The 15224-nt window shown below is 47.4% G+C and overlaps 3 protein-coding genes across 4 annotated transcripts in view; all 3 read right to left on the bottom strand.

Annotated features, from left to right (window-relative positions):
* The window catches only part of LOC116411612 (oocyte zinc finger protein XlCOF6-like), a 24628-nt gene extending 9720 nt beyond the window's left edge, over positions 1-14908 (bottom strand). The window contains exons 1-2 of one of the 2 annotated variants that reach the window (XM_031904224.1): positions 14507-14908; positions 8122-8235 (exon numbers count right to left, since the gene is read on the bottom strand). In XM_031904224.1, coding sequence (XP_031760084.1) covers positions 8122-8227 — 106 coding nt within the window. In that variant the 5' untranslated portion in view covers positions 8228-8235; positions 14507-14908. Of the gene's footprint in view, positions 1-8121; positions 8236-13522; positions 13558-14506 lie in introns of those variants that run through there. The other variant, XM_031904223.1, reaches the window with a different exon arrangement.
* The window catches only part of LOC101733242 (oocyte zinc finger protein XlCOF6-like), a 255372-nt gene that overhangs the window by 142986 nt on the left and 97162 nt on the right, over positions 1-15224 (bottom strand). The window lies entirely within an intron of this gene.
* The window catches only part of LOC101732837 (oocyte zinc finger protein XlCOF6), a 148509-nt gene that overhangs the window by 115398 nt on the left and 17887 nt on the right, over positions 1-15224 (bottom strand). The window contains exons 3-4 of the mRNA XM_031904331.1: positions 10218-10302; positions 8919-9023 (exon numbers count right to left, since the gene is read on the bottom strand). Of these exons, the coding sequence (XP_031760191.1) occupies positions 8919-9023; positions 10218-10302 (190 nt within the window). The remainder of the gene's footprint in view (positions 1-8918; positions 9024-10217; positions 10303-15224) is intronic.

Genomic DNA, 15224 nt, shown 5'->3' with positions numbered 1-15224 from the left:
GCCTGACTCCTGCCTGGTTCCGTTCCTCGTCTCCTGTCCCTGACTTCTGTTGGATCTCCCGGTAGTTGACCTCGGCCTGTTTATTTGACTCCTCTCTGTCTTCAGCCTGCCCCTGACCACTGCCTGTTATTCGGACCCTCCTTGCCTGCTGCCAGTCCTGACCCTCTGCCTGCTTAACGGACTTGTATTGTTTTGCCGCCTGCCTCTGACCACTGGCCTGTTTTATGGACTTGTATTTCTTGCTGAATCCTTAATAAATTCTCTGCATCTCAATATGCCTTCTGCCTATATACAACAGTACCCTTTATATCCATATTACACAGCATATAGGCTCCTACCTGCCAGCCACCCACCTGTGGCTGTACCTGCCAGCCACCCACCCGAGGCTGCTCCTGACAGGTGGGGACCAATGATGTTAAAGGAACAGTAACACTAAAAAATGAAAGAACTTTAAAGTAATAAAAATATAATGCACTGTTGCCCTGCACTGGTAAAACTGGTGTGTTTGCTACAGTAACATTACTATAATTTATATAATAAGCTGCTGTGTAGCCACGGGGGCAGCCATTCAAGCTGGAAAAAAGGAGAAAAGGCACAGGTTACATAGCAGATAACAGACAAGTTGTGTAGAATACAATAGTGTTTTATCTGTTATCTGCTATGTTCCTGTGCCTTTTCTCCTTTGAATGACTGCCCCCATGGCTACATAGCAGCTTATTTATATAAATTATAGTAGACTTTCTGAAGTAAACACACAACTTTTACCAGTGCAGGGCAGCAGCACATTCTATTTTAGTTACTTTTATACACTTTCATTTTTTGGTGTTACTGTTCCTTTAAGCAGTTCTGTAGTTCTGGACATGCTATGGGGGCCCAGATAAGTTGGGGCGAGTGTCAGTGAAGGGATTAAAGAGGGGGCACTGCTGCTACAAGTAATATATCACACGGCAGGAAAAAAGCAGACGCGGAAAATAACGCAAGAAAAACTCTCATCGTGAGTTAAATAACGCAAACAACATTGTGTCTTAATTAACGCAAGTATCCTATAGTGAATCGCGCATTAAGTCGCAAAAAATAAGAAGCGATAAAATTTTTAACAAAAGCTATAAATAGAACTCGTTATATCGACCTTTAGTGAATCAGCCCCAAAATGTAATTGCCTCATTCAGTCAAAACTGGCATAACAACGCAAATGTGAGGGGAAACGTTTTATATATAGGATAAAATAATATAAAAAATTGAACTTTTTTTTTAATCAGTGTTTTACTTGTTTATAAAATGTTAATGAGGCTTTTTGCCCCTATTGTATTAGGGTGAGACAGAGACTTGCCCCCTAACAATAGGCTGCTGATCCCCATTAATATGTTACTGACCCCCCAATGGGGCCCCCACCAGAGGTGGGAAATGGAGACTGGGGGAAACAGAACAGAAGAGCTTAGATTTGGTCTGACAGTTACACTGAGCTTTACTCCATTTTGAAAATGTTGGGAAAAAATGTCGTTAAAACGATGTATAAATGCCGTTTAAACGACAAATTCACAAAAGTGTCTGTAAACTGTCTTTCTTTCAGCAAAAACGGAATTTAGGCGGATTTCTGTTTGTGAATCTGGAGAAAGTGTTTTCCACCAGTTTTTACACCACTTTTACTCCAACAAAGGGCTCTCTCTTTTGTGAATTCCCCCCTTAGTGTTCTTAAAGGAGACATATCCTATAAAAATGATGAATGTACCAGGGAATTATACTCCTGTAGATATAGAAGGATTGTGCTTAAAGTTGTGTTTCTGACTGATTTATTGAGAAATTCCCCCAAACCTCACTAGCCCCGCCCATCTGTGCCACTTCCTGCTGGCTGAATTCTCTGGGTGAGCTGGGGAGCCGGCGGCCCTCCGTACCCTGCACTGTAGGATAGGAACCAATCAGCAGCTAGGCTGACCTGATAGGGAACTGAAGCCTGTCTGTGCTTGTGTGACTGCAGGGCTGTGATTGGCTCTCCCCCTCCTACTGTGCTTCTGGCAGGGACCGTTAGGACACGCCCACCCCTCATGTGAAACCCAGACAGGGACCTGAGAGGATCTATAGGGAGCTCCAATAAAGGGGCCATTGTTACAGATAGGGTTAATGTTTAGCCCAAAGGGAAACCAGCACCGGATATTATTCATAATTGCCTACAGGGTTAGGGGTTTTCCCATTTATCCAATATGTCTCCTTTAAAGTGACAGTGGACAATTTCATACAAGGTGGGACTCACTGATATACTGCCAGGAGTGGGGATTCACAAACAAGTCCAGGGGTTGGGGAGACCGCCACATACGTATGCAAATAGACCAAAGGGATTCTGGGAACAAATTCCCTTTGGTCTATTTGCATACGTATGAGGCGGTCTACTCAACCATTTTGAACCCCCCCTCCCGGCTCTCCCTAAGCTGATCAGGAAACCCTGCGCTACACTGATGAGCCCCAAGAAGGGTGAAACCGGTCTGTAGTTGGGAATCTGATCAGCTATTATCCCGGCTTCTGCTTCAAAATCCCAGTGGGGGAGCTTTAGCCTATAGGATAAACCCATGGAAATGGGATGTTTTTAGGAGCCTCAAGGAATTTGTTCCCAGAATCCCTTGGGCCTACTGATATACGGTCTAATGTGTTGGAATTGTCCTTCATATATTTTCATGCTAATATGATCACATATTGTGCAGTTTATTGTCTTTTACATTGGGTATAGTAATCACTGCTGCTGCTACACTCCCCGGGGAGTTGCCCATTTGCCCCTGCTTTAGCCCTGGGTGGAGGCACATAACATAACCAAACAGCAAATCTCCCACTTAGCAGGGCCTGGGATCTATACTGTTAGTGCCCCAGTGTAGCCCTGGGTGTTAGTGCCAATAAAGGGTTACACTAGGAACTATAGTCAGTTATTATAGAAATTAGTGTATATACAGTAGGTATGTGTATATATAAATATATAGTATATGATAGGTAGGTGTGAGTATAAGCGCAGTACTGGGGTATATTGGGAGGGGCTGAAGGACGTTGGCCTTTCCCCCTAACTGTGTAACATATATCCCTTCCCTTCATGGCACATCCCTGTATGGGTACCAGCCCCCAGGGTCTCTAGATACTTCAGCGCCGGCAGATGAGGCGTAACCCCCCCATAAGGTTCTATTCCCTTGCAGCCAGACAGTCACATGTTGGTGCTGGGCCCCTCCCCCAACACATAGCGGTGCCAGTAGAAACTCCATTCATTGGCTCCTTTGGGGCCTCACAGAGGGAGGGGCCGCTGTACAGATCTGCTCCTTGGTACCAACTTATTTCCCATTTCCGCCAATCCCATATGAATGCCATGGGTGCAAGCAATCTCCAGAAACTGCTCTACATACGGTACGGCCATACAATCAGTTGCAGAACATTGGGACTAACAGCCCAGACCTTTGCCCCCCCCTATACTATTGCCCCCTGTCACATGACTTCTGCACCTGGTGGGAAACCCCTCCTCTCCCTCCCTCCCACCACTGACCCCCAGCCTCTTATTTCCCCTCCCCCTTTACCTATTTGCCAACAATGAAAATAAACCAGACCAACTGCAGGGATAGTTTCCATGTTCCTTTATTTCATTCATTCTTTCCTGGAGTTAATGGTTAGAGGTTTATGTTTATTAGGGAAACTGAAGACACTTGAGGAATGACGTTCCAACTGTCCCATTTCCCTCAGCCCATTAGGGATATCAGGAACCGCTGCCATTTGGGTCACATCTCTGGCTCATTTGCCCCCAGCAATTCCCATTTTGCCCCAGTAGTAACTGTGTGAATCCCAGTATAATATTTGTGCTTCTCTGCCTGTACCCAGAAGCCCCTGCTGTGTATCAGCAATTGCACAGTGACTCCTCCCCCTGAGCGTCTCCTCCTCTTCCTCATGGTTTCCTGCACTTTATATGAACACATAATTTAGGGCTATTAAACTGTTGCTCCTGTGACACCCCAAGGGATTATAACCCCCGTCCCGCTTACCAAGTACACAATCCCCTTGGTGTGACTGTTTGGCACTGAGATATATTATATGATCAGCTCACTAACCTGAAACAATTGGGCAGCACCAGAATAGGCTATAAGCCTGAGAAACACGGCTCTGGCAGCAGCTGCCTCCCTGTATCTATGGGCTAAATATTTCTCCTGACTGTGCAGAGTTGGGGGCCACACTTGCCCAACATAACTGAGACCATTTTATAGCCAGAAGTGTATGTTATTAGTATTATACAGCCCAGTGATGTTCTATCACCTTTAATATCCCACACCAACACAGCTAATTCACCCCAATCAGACAGGCTCCATTGCTACCGACATATATAATATACGGCGCTTATTCACTAACTTATCTATACAACATGGGAATTCTGGTAATAGAATTGTAGTGTCACTGGACACTGAAAAAGCCTTTGATACCATCAAGTGGCAATGTCTCTGGGAAACACTAAACCACTGAATTTGGCCCCAGATTCAGATGCTTTATGCTTATCCATGGGCCAGAATCCTGGTCAATAGAAGGCTATCTGAAAGCATGACGTTGGATAGGGGTACCCGTCATGGTTGCCCCCTCTCCCCAATGCTTTTTGCTTTGGCTATTTAGCCTCTGGCCATTCGTATTTGGGAAATGATGAGACAGTGGGTCTACTCTATGCTGATGACTTACTGGTATATTTGGCAAATACACATCAGGCCCTAGAAAATCTCCTAGAGGTCTCTAAATTTGGACAGTTCTCTGGACTTAAGACTAATTATTCCAAATTGATTATATTCCCCATTGACCCTCTCCCCCAAACACACCAGACTGTATATCACGACTGCAGTTTGTGTCTTCATTTACTTATCTCGGCACAAAGGACCATATGGACCCAGATAGGACAAGCAGACCGGAACCCTGTCGTGCAGGCACCGACTAATAACGTCAGTATATGGCAGGACTTAGCTCTCTCTTTAACTGGTAGAACCAACATATTTAAGATGATTTTCTTCCCTTCGTTTCTGTACGTCCTACGTAATTGCCCTATTACTACCCGGGCCCAGTGGTTTAATGGAGTGGAGAAAATAGTCCGGGGTTTCTTGTGAGCAGGAGACCATCCTCGCCTGAACATTAAGATTCTCCAAGTCTCTACACCTGGAGGGGGCCCTACCTAACCTCAGACTTTACTTTCTTGCAGCCCAGCTAGTCTACGCACACTGGTGGTTCTTATCTGATATGGATAATCCGGCAGTAGTTCTGATATGGATAATCCGGCAGTAGTTCTAGAAGCAGCTACAATGGGTTCCTTTGAGGCCCAGGCCAAACTTCCCTACCGAGGAATTTCCTCCCATTATCCTATTATACCCGCTATAGTTACAGTGGTGCAGGCCTTTCAGAAGTCTCAGAAATTAGCGTGTGGCCCCTGGTCCCCACTCGAACCCCACTGTGGGGTAAGAAGCATCTCCCTCACTTCAGCGCCCAGATATTGCTAGATGGGCACAGCTGAGTATCAAAACTCTTGGGGATATAGTTACTGGTGGTGAATGTAAAAATTATGACCTGCTACGGCAAGTCCACCTCCCGTAGACATGCTCGTTAGACACTTACAGCTTCGACATGCATTTAACATACAATTCCCCGCAAGGCCTATAAGTCTAGCTGAGTCAACCCTGGAGGTGTACCTTCATAGGCAAGACCTGACCAAACCCCTTTCCTGGTTCTACACTATACTAGCCTCAGCAGGTCCCTCCCCTCTGGGAAAAACCAAGACCAAATGGCACACCATTAGATGATGAGATGTGGTCTGATGCTCTTATGCAGAGTATATCTGACCCCTTATCGTCTGGCTAAAATGTATAATAATGTGTCTGACCAATGCCCCAAATGCAGAGCAGACATTGGCACCATGTTTCATGTCTTTTGGACCTATACGGTAATACAGAGATTCTGGGGCGAGGTGTTTATCAATGAGAAGCTAAAGGTCCCCATACACGGGCCAATTCTAGCTGCCGATACGGGTCCCTTAGACCGATTTGGCAGCTAATCGGCCCATGTATGGGCACTACCCACGGGCCTGCCTGACCGATATCTGGCCTGAAATCGGGGAGATCTCCATCGGGCAGGTTAGAAAATCTAGTCGGATCGGGGACCACATCGGCTCGTTGATGTGATCCCCGGACCGACTTTGCCTATGCCCGTCATAGGCCAAGGGCCAAACAATCGAATTAGCCTGGATTCTCCCGATATCGCCCACCCCTAGGTGGGGGATATCGGGAGAAGATCCGCTCGCCTTCGCCAAGGCTATTTGCAGTTGCTTTACTATGCATAAAAAAGTCTATCTTAATGCACTGGAAATCGCTAGATCCTCCTACGATTCTGGCAAAAGTTAGTAGCAAGAGGTTGTCCAGAGAAATTGAATGCCATTTGGGGTACCTGTGTCTTCGTTTTCCTTTTCTTTCTCGGTTCTTTTCTTTATTGTTTGTAAGTAATTGAAAATATGCAAAATAAAATCTTAAAAAAAAAAATGATACCACACCAGCTACCCATTTAAGGTTTTTCCCAAGCATCTACTGGGTGTTTGTAAAGGGTGGTCTTAAAAGAAACCTTTTCCGTCATTCTGTACACGTGAATGGTTTCTCCCAGTGTGAGTTCCTTTGTGCACATCAAGGTTCTATTTTCCAGCAAAGCTTTTCCCACATTCCATACAGGTAAATGGTTTCTCTCCAGTGTGAACTCTATGGTGGCGTTTAAGGGTGCTCTTTCCAGTAAAACATTTCCCACACTCTGTACAGGTGAATGGTTTCTCCCTGATGTGAATTCATTCATCTTGGCAAACGCTGCCCATTTCTGTCAAGTGTTTTCCATCTCCTCTAAAGGTGAATGGTTTCGCTTCAGTGTGAAGTTTCCGGTGAAGTTTAAGGTTGTCTTTTCTAGTAAAACATTTCCCACACTCTGTGCAGGTAAATGGTTTCTCCCCAGTGTGACCTCTTTGGTGCAATATAAGGGAGTTCTTTGTAGAAAAACCTTTCCCGCATTCTATACAGATGAACGGTTTCTCCCCGGTGTGAATTCTTTCATGTACACGAAGGATTTTCTTTTCAGTAAAGCACTTCCCGCATTCGGAACAGTTGAATGGTTTGTTTTTAGCATGGAATCTCTTGTGTACGTGAAATGTGGATTTTGCAGAAAAGTTTTTCCCACATTCTTTACAGGTGAATGGTCTCTTCCTCGTGTGATTCATTTCATGCATGAGAAGAGAGTGCTTTTCATTAAAACGTCTCCCACATTTTGAACAGGTGAATGGTTTCTCTCCGGTGTGACATCTTTGATGCTTTTGAAGGGCTCTCTTTTTAATAAAACCTTTCCCACATTCTGTGCAGCTGAATGGTTTCTCTCCTGTGTGAATTTTCTCATGTTTTTTAAGGTAGCTCTTCTGAGAAAAATATTTTCCACATACTTTACATTTGAAACCTATATGAACTCCGTGGTGCAAGCGAAGCTTTTCCAAATCAGGAAACATTTTGTCACACTCAGTACATACATAGGGATTGTTTTTGTGAGTTATTTCATGCTTCTTGAGGCAGTTCCTATTGGAAAAACATTTCCCACATTTAGTACAGGTGAATGGTTTCTCCCCCGTGTGAATTCTGTGATGTACACGAAGGGTGGACTTTGAGGTAAAGCTTTTCCCGCATTCCGTACAGGTGATTGGCTCCTTTTTCATGTGAACCGTTTGGTGAGATTGGAGTCTTTTTTCTGAAGTAAACTTTTTCCCACATTTTGTACAGGTGATTGGGTCGGTTTCCATGTGAATCATCTGGTGAAGTTGGAGTCGCTTCTCTGAACTAAATCTTTTCCCGCATTCCATACAGGTGATTGGGTCCTTTTCCACGTGAATCACTTGGTGAGTTTGGAGATTTTTCTCCGAAGTAAATCTTTTCCCACATTCCGTACAGGTGAATGGGTGCTGCTCTGAGTGAAGTTTCTGGTGCGTGAGAAGACTGCCCTTTCTTTTAAAAATTTTCCCACAATCTGAACAGGTGAATGGTTCCTCCCCTGAGTGGATTCTTATGTGTGTAATAAAACTAGGTAAGAAAAAAAATCTTTCCCCACATTCTTTACAGATAAAACCTGATCCATCAGAGCTTGTTAAGCAATCGCCATCTCTTGTGCCGGACTCCGAGTCAGTCTCTGGTTTGGGCAGTTCAGCAGAGTCTAAATTGGGTTCCGCCTTCATGTACCCCCCTAATAACAACAAACAGGAGAGAGCTGAGGGGGAATAGATATTATCTGTAAGGAACTGTTATATCAAACAATAAGGAAGAAATCATGTAGTTTTGAAAACCCCCTTCATCATACAGACAATGATACTAAACAATCCCTAATTTTAATGTGGAATAAAAATCTCCCATTTCCTTCTGACTTCATACTGGCTGCTTTCTCAGCCCCTGGGCCTGTAGCATGCCAGCCAATCAGCAGTTAGGGGGCCCTGGAGGAACTGCAGTTTAACTTCCCTGGGTGAAGGCACCGCGATACCTGGTTGCCACCTAGAAAAAACTATCTGTCAGCACTGAAACATCATCACAAACGTTTGGCGCTGGCTGCTATGGGCACAATAGTGCCGCTGGGATCCTCACTAGGGATCACTTCTTGTCTCTCTTATTTCTAGGGAAAAGCTCAGATCCCAGTGTGTGTTGTTACTCAGTTTCAGTTGGTCTTTTTACACTTACTGGGAGACTGACCCATATGTCCAGTGTGGGTGGGATGATTAAATCATTAGGCTTGTGTGGTGCCACTCAAATAAGTCTATGGCCACTCAGCAAGTTAGGGGGGAAAATAACTCCCAGTGGGAAACGTGAGCCGTGCCCTCCAGCTGCCCAGCCGGGATCTAGAAATCTGATGGGCGGCTCTGCCATAGATTGTCTTACCCCCATCAGTAAGTGGCGCTGCTGAGCTTTCCATTGGGTTCTGATGGTCCTCAGGGTCTCGTTCTTCTTCCTTTATCTTTATCTGTAATATTTCTGGCTGTGACTCTGAGGAATAAACATAAGACAGGGCCGTGTAAAGTTGGGAGTAGAAGCCATACTTGCAGTGCCAGCTTGTGAGCATGCCCAGTTTAGCTTAGTGCATGCCCCAGACAGAACACAACCCTCACAAGGAGACATGGGGGCAACTATGTGTATTGTGTTACAGTGGGGCCTGGCCTTGTGTGCCCTCAGACTAGGGGTCAATTACCTTGGAAGGTTCAGAGATCAGAGGAAGCAGACTGGCTATACAGGTTATCCTACACATAGCTTTATCAGAATATTCCAGTTTTTCCCACCAAACTTGTTTTATCACAGTGGCAATCACAGAGACATGCTTTTTTCAACCAACTGACCTCCCTCAGATACTGCCCCAGCCCTTACTGCTTCATTTTGTTTTTAAAAATAGTCTTTAAACTTACCCTGTACAGCCCCCAGAATAACATTCTTTCTCCCTGCGCCCAGATTTATTTCTCTATTACAGTCAGTTCAATGGCAGCTCTTTAACTTGTTTAGTGTGAAGCCCCGCCCCTTTTGGTTTCTGAGCCCTCCCCTTCTCTCTCTGACTATGAAGACCTCAAAGAAGTGCCTACTGGGCATGCCTGAGTGAGTTTAATTGGAGCAGAGGCAGTGAGCATGCCCAGTTGGCACCTCTTCATAGTCGGAGAGAGAAGGAATAAAGGCCACAAGGAAGACAGTAAGGCTGATATCCCACAGAGCGAGTTACAGAGGCTTAGTTATCCTTTAACACTAACTAAATACTGTATACTTACCCCCATCAGTAAGTGGCGCTGCTGAGCTTTCCATTGGGGTCTGATGGTATTCAGAGTTTAATTGATCCCTGTCTGATGCTCTAAATGCCTTATATAAAAGTGATGCTTTACGTTACTATCCCCACAGTAGTCACAAGTTGATATATATCTTTGTGTGACCGGCACAGCTTATTTACTGGCTTAAGGGATCCCCCCCCCCCCCCCACAGTAATGTAACTAGTCATCCCTGGGCCCAGGTGCAGGGCATTCAGCCGGACCCCCCACCCCCCCAGAGGCAGTTTGTCCCCCAGCGGGAGTGTCAGGCGGCCCCCTCCCCCCCAGTACTTCCGCCACTGCCCCCCCCCATTATATGTGTTGCATAGTTCAACTCTTATCTCTTTGCTACACTGTATATATAGCATTGAACACTAAAATAATACTGGCTACTTACCCCCATCAGTAAGTGGCGCTGCTGAGCTTTCCATTGGGGTCTGATGGTCCTCAGGGTCCGGTTCTTCTTTCTTTATCTGTAACATTTGTGGTTGTGGCTCTGGGGAACCTGCCAGTAAGTAATGGGCACTGTCATGTAAAGCTGGGAGTAAGGAATTATACTGGGAATTATGTCTGTAGGGCAGAACCTCCTGCTGGGGTTTAACCCTTCCTGTCCCCCCAGCAAAGCTGAGCTCTGTGTAACCAGATGGTCTGTGTCCTACAGAAACGTTACTCACCGGCCCCAGGAACGGGATCCATTTCCCTCTTTATTGTGGGCAGAGGCTCCTCAGTGTCCGGCTCTTCATTCTTTACCTGTAATATTTCTGGCTGTGCCTCTGGGGAAGCTGCCAGTAAGGAAGAGACAGGGCCGTGTAAAGCTGGGAGTAAGGGAGAGACAGGGCCGTGTAAAGCTGGGAGTAAGGGAGAGACAGGGCCGTGTAAAGCTGGGAGTAAGGGAGAGACAGGGCCGTGTAAAGCTGGGAGTAAGGGAGAGACAGGGCCGTGTAAAGCTGGGAGTAAGGGAGAGACAGGGCCGTGTAAAGCTGGGAGTAAGGGAGAGACAGGGCCGTGTAAAGCTGGGAGTAAGGGAGAGACAGGGCCGTGTAAAGCTGGGAGTAAGGGAGAGACAGAGCCGTGTAAAGCTGGGAGTAAGGGAGAGACAGGGCCGTGTAAAGCTGCGAGTAAGGGATAGACAGGGCCGTGTAAAGCTGGGAGTAAGGGATAGACAGGGCCGTGTAAAGCTGGGAGTAAGGGAGAGACAGGGCCGTGTAAAGCTGGGAGTAAGGGAGAGACAGGGCCGTGTAAAGCTGGGAGTAAGGGAGAGACAGGGCCGTGTAAAGCTGGGAGTAAGGGAGAGACAGGGCCGTGTAAAGCTGCGAGTAAGGGAGAGACAGGGCCGTGTAAAGCTGGGAGTAAGGGAGAGACAGGGCCGTGTAAAGCTGGGAGTAAGGGAGAGACAGGGCCGTGTAAAGCTGGGAGTAAGGGTGAGACAGGGCCGTATAAAGCTGCGAGTAAGGAGGTGCCTCACCTTACTGTGTATAAAGCACAAGGGTCTCGGTCTAAGACTATGAAGACCTCAAAGAAGTGCCTACTGGGCATGCCTGAGTGAGTTTAATTGGAGCAGCGGCAGTGAGCATGCCCAGTTGGCACCTCTTCATAGTCGGAGAGAGAAGGAGTAAAGGGGACAAGGAAGACAGTAAGGCTGATGTCCCACGGAGTGAGTTAGTTACCCACAATAGATCTCTGTTACCGCGGGCGACTAAACGGTCTGAAATGCCTTTCCACTGGCAACAATAGGAGTCGCCTGCGTATCCCTTAGGCTTTCTGAAGTCGCCCGAAGTTGCCTGCGGGAGAAAACTGACTTTGGAAGTGATAAGTCGGCCTTTCCATCCGCTACGGAGCGGTTAGTGATCTGCAGTAGGAGAGATCTCAGGCAACTAACCGGCTCCGTGGGACATCAGCCTTAAAGAGAACCTGTCAGCTTTCAGTTAACAATAGGAATGGGTTTAGAGCGCTAAGTGTAATGACATAACTGAAATCTAATCTCCCCGCAAGTCCATCCCACCGAATGTAAATGGCCCCTGGTCACGGGCTGAAGCTCCGTACACTAGGGGGCTGATTTACTAAGACACGATTTCGAATCCGAATTGGAAAAATTCCGATTGGAAACGAACATTTTGCAACTTTTTCGTATTTTTTGCGATTTTTTCGGCGTCTTTATGATTTTTGCGTAAAAACGTGAGTTTTTCGGCGTCTTTACGATTTTTGCGTAAAAACGCGAGTTTTTCGGCGTCTTTACGAAAGTTGCGCAAAGTCGCGATTTTTTCGTAGCGTTAACACTTGCGCGCAAAGTCGCGCCTTTTTCGTAGCGTTAAAACTTAAAAGGCGCGACGTTTCGCGTAAGTTTTAACGCTACGAAAAAGGCGCGACTTTGCGCGCAAGTGTTAACGCTACGAAAAAATCGCGACTTTGCGCAACTTTCGTAAAGACGCCAAAAAACTCGCGTTTTTACGCAAAAATCGTAAAGACGCCGAAAAAAATTGCAAAATTACCGATCATTACGAAAAAAACGCAATCGGACGCATTCGACCCGTTCGTGGGTTAGTAAATGTGCCCCTTGGAGTCCTTCTCTAATAATGGAAAAAACCCTTCTCTTCCACGTTCCCCGTTCTTCTCCTGCACATTCAATTGGTTGAGACGAAATCTCGGATAAGTTAGGCTATTTTTTTCCCATGGGGCTTTGCGCTTTTCAGAAAGTCAGTGGCTCGTGCACAGTTTTAAAACTACTGTTTCTGGTCATTTAACACTTAACACTCTAACACATTCCTGTTGTTAACTGGAAACTGACTGTTCTCCTTAAAGCTGCAGTTCAGCTGCCTGTAATAGAGAAACAAAGAAATCTTCATGCAGGGAGAAAGGTAAGTTATTCTGGGGCTGTACAGAGTCAATTAAGGGGATTTCAAAATGAAAAGCTTAGTTATCCTTTAAAGGAGAAGGAAAGGTACAAACTCAGTAGCTTTATCAGAAAGGCCTGTGTAAATACAGCCATAAGCACTCACAGCTGCACTGAGTCCTCTATCGAAAGAAACACAGGATTTCTTGTCTCTTTTTTTTGTAAACATGATGTTCCAGTGTCTGACTTCCTCTCTCAGAAACCTCCTTAATTCCCTCGGCCAGAGTCTGCGCAGCTCTCTCCCCTCTCCTGCTCCCCCCTCCCACCAGAATGCTAAGAACTCCCCCCCCCCCCCTTAGGAATGTGTGATCTCAGCTATAACAGCCAGAGACTGCAGACAGGAAGCTACCTAAAATGGCAGCTGCTATCTTAAGCAAACAGAGAAAGCTTCTAAAGCTGTTACTCAGGTATGGGAATGGTTCCTGCAGAATAAATATAGGGTTCTAGGTGGTACTAATGTGTTAAACCTATTGGCAGTAACATGCCCAAATGCCTTTCCTTCTCCTTTAACACTAAATAAATACTGGCTACTTACCCCCATCAGTAGGTGGTGCTGTCCAGCTTTCCCTTGGGGTCTGATGATATTCAGGGTCCGGTTCTTCTTTCTTTATCTGTAACATTTGTGGTTGTGGCTCTGGGGCACCTGCCAGTAAGTAATGGGCACTGTCATGTAAAGCTGGGAGTAAGGAATTATACTGGGAATTATGTCTGTAGGGCAGAACCTCCTGCTGGGGTTTAACCCTTCCTGTCCCCCCAGCAAAGCTGAGCTCTGTGTAACCAGATGGTCTGTGTCCTACAGAAACGTTACTCACCGGCCCCAGGAACGGGATCCATTTCCCTCTTTATTGTGGGCAGAGGCTCCTCAGTGTCCGGCTCTTCATTCTCCCATTTCCCCTCTAACCTCCTTGGTTCCATCTCTGGAGAACCTGACAGCAAGGAACAGAAACCCACCATATAAAGCTGCCTGTGGGGCTGCGCTTGGGCCCCCCCTCTGATATTAGTGCAATAAATACATGTTGTACAGGGAGGGGTTTATCCAATCAGTAAACTGCCCCTCTCTATCAGCCCCTGCAGCGGGATTAACCCCCAGTCCCACAGCCGCCCCTCTCTATCAGCCCCTGCAGCGGGATTAACCCCCAGTCCCACAGCCGCCCCTCTCTATCAGCCCCTGCAGCGGGATTAACCCCCAGTCCCACAGCCGCCCCTCTCTATCAGCCCCTGCAGCGGGATTAACCCCCAGTCCCACAGCCGCCCCTCTCTATCAGCCCCTGCAGCGGGATTAACCCCCAGTCCCACAGCCCCCCCTCTCTATCGGCCCCTGCAGCGGGATTAACCCCCAGTCCCACAGCCGCCCCTCTCTATCAGCCCCTGCAGCGGGATTAACCCCCAGTCCCACAGCCGCCCCTCTCTATCGGCCCCTGCAGCGGGATTAACCCCCAGTCCCACAGCCGCCCCTCTCTATCGGCCCCTGCAGCGGGATTAACCCCCAGTCCCACAGCCGCCCCTCTCTATCAGCCCCTGCAGCGGGATTAACCCCCAGTCCCACAGCCGCCCCTCTCTATCAGCCCCTGCAGCGGGATTAACCCCCAGTCCCACAGCCGCCCCTCTCTATCAGCCCCTGCAGCGGGATTAACCCCCAGTCCCACAGCCGCCCCTCTCTATCAGCCCCTGCAGCGGGATTAACCCCCAGTCCCACAGCCGCCCCTCTCTATCAGCCCCTGCAGCGGGATTAACCCCCAGTCCCACAGACAGTGCAGGGAGGAGGAGGAGGAGGAGGAGGAGGGAAAATCACTTACCCAGCAGCCCAGGGACACAGAATAAGGCAGTTACAGGAAGGGTTCAGCCTTTCCCTCTATCCGGTCTGGGTAAACACAGAAGCACAAAGATCTCTCGCCCCTCCCCCTGGGAAGGCAGCTCCGCCCTTTAGCCAATGAGCTGGTTCGGTTTCAGACCAATCAAACAATGGCTTCCCTCTCAGAGTTGTCCCTGCCCCAGAGAGGCGGCCATATTGCTGGTGGGCAGATGCAGATCAGGAGAGCTGGCAGTGCAGGAGCAGCCGCATGTGGGCACCAGAATAAAGGGAAATGGGATTACAGAGCTCAGTGGATCTGCCTGCAGAGTTTTACTGCTTTCTACTTGTTACTGAATAGAACTGACAGTGAGTGAGTGGCTGAGAGCAGTGCATGCTGGGTAGCTTCCTTTTTTCCCTTTTCTTTGGACATCGGGAGGGATTTGGGGTGAGTGCTTATTTGTGCCCTGGGTACCCCTGGAACTATAGCGGGGTGACTGTTACCCCAATGTTTCTATATATCTGTAACCTTGTTATGGGCTAAGGGGGCCCAGCCTGAAGGCCAGTTAGGGGGGGATTTGGGGTGAGTGCTTATTTGTGCCCTGGGTACCCCTGGAACTATAGCGGGGTGACTGTTACCCCAATGTTTCTATATATCTGTAACCTTGTTATGGGCTAAGGGGGCCCAGCCTGAAGGCCAGTTAGGAGGGGATTTGGGGTGAGTG

The sequence above is a fragment of the Xenopus tropicalis genome, chromosome 6 (genome assembly GCF_000004195.4).
Source record: "Xenopus tropicalis strain Nigerian chromosome 6, UCB_Xtro_10.0, whole genome shotgun sequence".
NCBI lineage: Eukaryota > Metazoa > Chordata > Amphibia > Anura > Pipidae > Xenopus > Xenopus tropicalis.
Note: the sequence above shows the minus strand (reverse complement) of the source record. Positions and strands in the feature narration are given on the sequence as shown.